We start from the raw sequence: 4,417 nt of genomic DNA on the forward strand, positions 1-4,417 counted from the left end.
AGAGGTTCTAAAGACTCATCTGTCAAGGGGCCAGTGGCTAAGTGAGCCACAGGGACAACCCCTAGGGCCCAGCTTTGGCTTCTGTGGGGCTCCTACCAGTTCAGGTTTGGAGAGATGCAGGCCCTATTGCTGGGTTAGGAACTAGGCTGCATGCTCCCGGAGCTCCTATCCTTATAGCTACAAGAGTCTCCAGGAGTAGATGGCCCTGGCGCTTACAGCTGTGGGCAAGGGGTTCAGTGCTGCCTGTTTGGAGGCTCCGCCTTGGCAGGCCCTGAGCAAGCCCTGGAAAACTGCTGTGGTGAAGGTTTTGCAGGGGTGAGGTGTTCATGTCTGCAGGGCCTGCTTTTGAAGTCAGCTCTGGCATTTGGTAGCTGTTTGGTGATACCGTATGGGAAGACAGGCTTGATTTACACCAGATGGGCTCCATAGACACAGCTCACCACAGCTGGCAGGCTGGATTTCAGCTATCTGGAAACCTTGACGTGTACCTGAGGGGAGGAATCCCAGAATTCCCTTTCCCTCATTGTGTTCACAGGACCAGGGGAAGGCCAGGCAGGCAGTAAACTCGACTAGAGCACCTGGACTCGGGTGGTGGGTGGAGCTGAGGGTGGAGCTCAGCTCCAGGGTCCCAGGGAGGGGCTGGCTCTTCAGTCTGGTGCAGCAAGGCTTCTCACAGGGGAAGTTCAACAAGCTGCTCATCTGCCCTCAGGGAGGCCATGTCTGTCCCACACAGGCTGGGATAGGACCTCAAGGGTCCACTCTGGGGCAGGACAAGGGAGGAGCCATAGAACCCAGGAAGAAATCCGTGGAAAGTTCTGAGGCTAGAGGCCTGAAGACACCAAAGTTTCAAGGCTGAGAAATGTGAAAGTGGTTTTCAAAAGACATTAAACAGCTTAAAGGCTGTAATTAATAAAACACGGAGTAAGGGGCTGTTTTCTTTGCAAAGATACAATAAGAGAAAATAAGAGAAAATAAGAGAAAAATGTTACTTCAATGACACTGCTTCCTCTTTTTATCAAAAGCCCACTTTTGATAAAAAACAAAAACAAAAAACCCTAGTCAAATGATGAGAATGTTGAGAATTTTTAAAAAAGATTTATTAATTATGCATACAGTGTTCTGCCTGCATGTATGTCTGCAAGGCCAGAAAAGGGCACCAGATCTCATAGATGGTTATGAGCTATCATGTGGTTGTTGGGAATTGAACTCAGGACCACTGGGAGAGTGGCCAGTGCTCTTGACCTCCGAGCCATCTCTCCAGCCGTTATGAGAATTTAACAGAAAAAAACCCTCTAAAATAGTTTTTCACTGTACTACAAATAATTCAGAGAAATGAAACAGCTAATTCAGCTTTGTTTGGGAAAAGCACACAATAAAAATTCATTATTTTTTATGACATGGTATCACGTATTCCAGGCTTGCATAAAACTTGCTAGGGATAGCCTCGAACTTCTTATCCACCTGCCTGTACCTCCCAAACACTGGGATGACAGGTGCCTGTCAGACCTAGATTATGAGGTGCTGGGGATGGACCCCAGGGCTTTGCGTGTGCCTAGCAGACACTCATGAGCCACATGCTCAGTCCAAGTTAATTCTCAGTGAAAACCTCACGTTAGATATATGCTGTAATCCAGCACTTGGGAGGCTGAGTCGGGAAGACCTTCAGTGTGAGGTCAGTCAGCTCAGATCTAAGGTGAGGCCCTCTCTCAAAAACAAAATCCAAAACCTCCCAAGTATTTCTACAATCTTTAGTTTGGTTTCTAAGTATGAAGGTCACACATCCCAGGTTCTCTTTGACAACGTCCATTTCACAGCCTATCCTGTTTGCCCACATTTACACCTTCCTAACACTGTCCCAGATTGAACCTTAAGTGTCCTCCGGGCCAGGGGGCAGTGGGGCAGGTAGGGCTAGTCTTTGGGTTGTTTCCTAAGGCAAGATCTTGCTAAGTAACCTAGGCCAGCTTTGACATCTCAGTGACTTTCCTGCCTCAGCCTGAGGGCTTCCATTAGAGTGCTACCATGCTTGATTTGGGAGTAGGGGCTTTAGTGTTTCTGTAGTTTGCACGCTTGCAGGCATACAGGGGGAACCCCACATCATACATGAGGCTCAAGGCTGACACTGGGCATCTTAGCTGCTGCACTGCATTCTGGTTACCAAGACAGGTTCTCCCTCAACCCTGAGCCTGTGGGCCCATCTCTGCCATACAAGGGCTGGGACCACAGGCCACGGTGCTCACCTGCTTAAGGTTCTGGGGATCCAAACTTTAGTTCCCAAGTGTGCGTGGCAAGTGCTTATCTACTGAGTGAGCCATCTGCCCAGCGCAGGCGCAGTTCTCCAACTACAACTGTGAAGGTGGAAAAGGTGTCCTTCCTGTCTGCCCCTGTCACTCTGATGGCTGTCATTTTCTTACCAAGATAGAAGAGGAAGAGAGAGGAGAAAGGAGACGAGAGGAAAGGGCTTTATTGTGTACTACTCAGTCAGGTGTCTGGATTCTTCTTTGATGTCCTCGTATCAGGAGCAAGGGCTGACAGCTGAAAATCTGTCCTAAGCTAAACTCAGTGTCATTACTTCCTTGACCAATTACAATTTTAGAAAACAAGCAGACTTCAATGTAATAAGCAGAGTAGCCAGGCCAAGCAAGAGGTACAGCCTGTGGGGAGGCTGTGGTTACGCTGCAAGGCTCCTCGCCCTCCCTGGGACCCACACACCTCGTGGCGAGTGACCACACAGGTCGAAGATCGGAGAGGACAGCTTTATAACATGGCGCCACCTCAGGCAGCGAGGCACAGGCCACAGGGGAGGAGCCCTGCGGGGAGGGGTTGCGGTCCTGCTTTAGAAGCAGTAGGATGTGTGGGTGACCCAGTGGGCAGACTCTTCCTTGGAGCGCTTGGCAGAGCTGTGGCTTGTGAAGATGGACTTGTAGGTTTCGGATTCGTCACTGTTCGCGATGGACCTCTTCAGGGCCCCGCATGGGGCTTTCCCAGCTTTCCCGTTAGTTGCTAGAAAACAAAGACAAAATCTGTAAGGCTGGAACTAAAGATCACTTCAACATCAACTTTTTTGTTTTGTTTTTATTTTATGAGACTCGGTTTCTCTGTATAGCCCTGGCTGTCCTGGAACTCACTCTGTAGACCAGGTTGGCCTTGAACTCACAGAGATTCTCTGCCTCCTGATTAAAGGTGTGCACCACAACCACCGGGCCAAACATTGAACTTTTAAAGGGAACAAGTCATGTATGCCATTTCCCCAGTCTCCCAACCATTTGCTGCTACATGGAAAGAAAAGCTGAAGCATAGGGGCAGGGTCTCATGCAGCCCAGGACATCTTCAAACTCAGGCGAAGCCAAGACTGTCTTGAGTTCTGACCCTCTGGCCCCCATCTCCTGAGGGCAAGATTATGAGAATGAGCTGCCATGCCATTTTACACAGTGCTGCTAAGAGAGCCCAGGGCTTTGTGCACACTCCACAAGCGCTCTACCAACTGAGCTACTACGTTCCCTGCCCAGGACAGAGGCAGGAAAGAAGGAGACACTTGTTCTTCCTGGCTGCCCAGAACTGAAATAATCACACAGAAACTGTATTAATTAAAACGCTGCTTGGCCCATTAGCTCTAACTCTTTATTGACTAATTCTTAGATCTAACTTAACCCATTTTTAGTAATCTGTGCATCATCACGAGGTCATGGCCTACCAGTAAAGTTTTAGCATGTCTATCTCCGGCGGTGGATCCATGGCATCTCTCTGACTCTGCCTTCTTCCTCCCAGCATTTTGTCTAGTTTTTCCCGCCTACCTAATTAAGTTCTTCTCTATCAATAGGCCAAGGCAGTTTCTTTATTCATTAACCAATAAAAGCAACACATAGACAGAAGGACCTCCCACACCAATATAGTAAATAAATTTAATTATTTTAGAATCTCACTACATAGCCCTGGCTGACTCAGAATTCACTATGTAGACCAGTCTGGCCTTGAACTTGGGGTCATTCTCCCGACTCTGCCTCCCAAGCAGTCCCATGCTAACATGTCTGGCTTAAAGCACAGACTCTCGATAGTCTCTCCTGCAAGCTCGACAGAGCCCTAACCCTCAAGGCCTTGCTAACACTGTGTGCTGGCACCAAGCCTTCCCCAGCTCCTCAGTACTCAAGCTGAGTCCTCTCAGGTGGTACTGCACAAAGACAGAGAGACCAGGAATGTCAGTGGCCTGTCCTGATAGAAGGCCAGGATGGGCCCCGCTGGCCACTGTTTATGTGGGACATCTCACTGCCTTTTACCTGACAACCCTGCACTTTTCTTCTTGTAAAATAACTGTGATCTTAGTTTTCTTTGCAGTGCTGGGCAATGAACCCAGGACCTCATCCATCCTAAACAGGTTCTCCACCACTGAGCTCAGCATCCATCCTAAACAGGTTCTCCACCA

General features: G+C 48.9%; 1 protein-coding gene across 1 annotated transcript in view; it reads right to left on the reverse strand.

Annotated features, from left to right (window-relative positions):
* Window positions 1–2,443: 2,443 nt before the first annotated feature.
* The window catches only part of Rtf2 (replication termination factor 2), a 31,546-nt gene continuing 29,572 nt past the window's right edge, over window positions 2,444–4,417 (reverse strand). The window contains exon 9 of the mRNA XM_005362811.2: window positions 2,444–3,000. Within this exon, the coding sequence (XP_005362868.1) occupies window positions 2,834–3,000 (167 nt within the window). The 3' untranslated portion in view covers window positions 2,444–2,833. The remainder of the gene's footprint in view (window positions 3,001–4,417) is intronic.

Source organism: Microtus ochrogaster, linkage group LG8 (genome assembly GCF_000317375.1).
Source record: "Microtus ochrogaster isolate Prairie Vole_2 linkage group LG8, MicOch1.0, whole genome shotgun sequence".
Classification (NCBI taxonomy): domain Eukaryota; kingdom Metazoa; phylum Chordata; class Mammalia; order Rodentia; family Cricetidae; genus Microtus; species Microtus ochrogaster.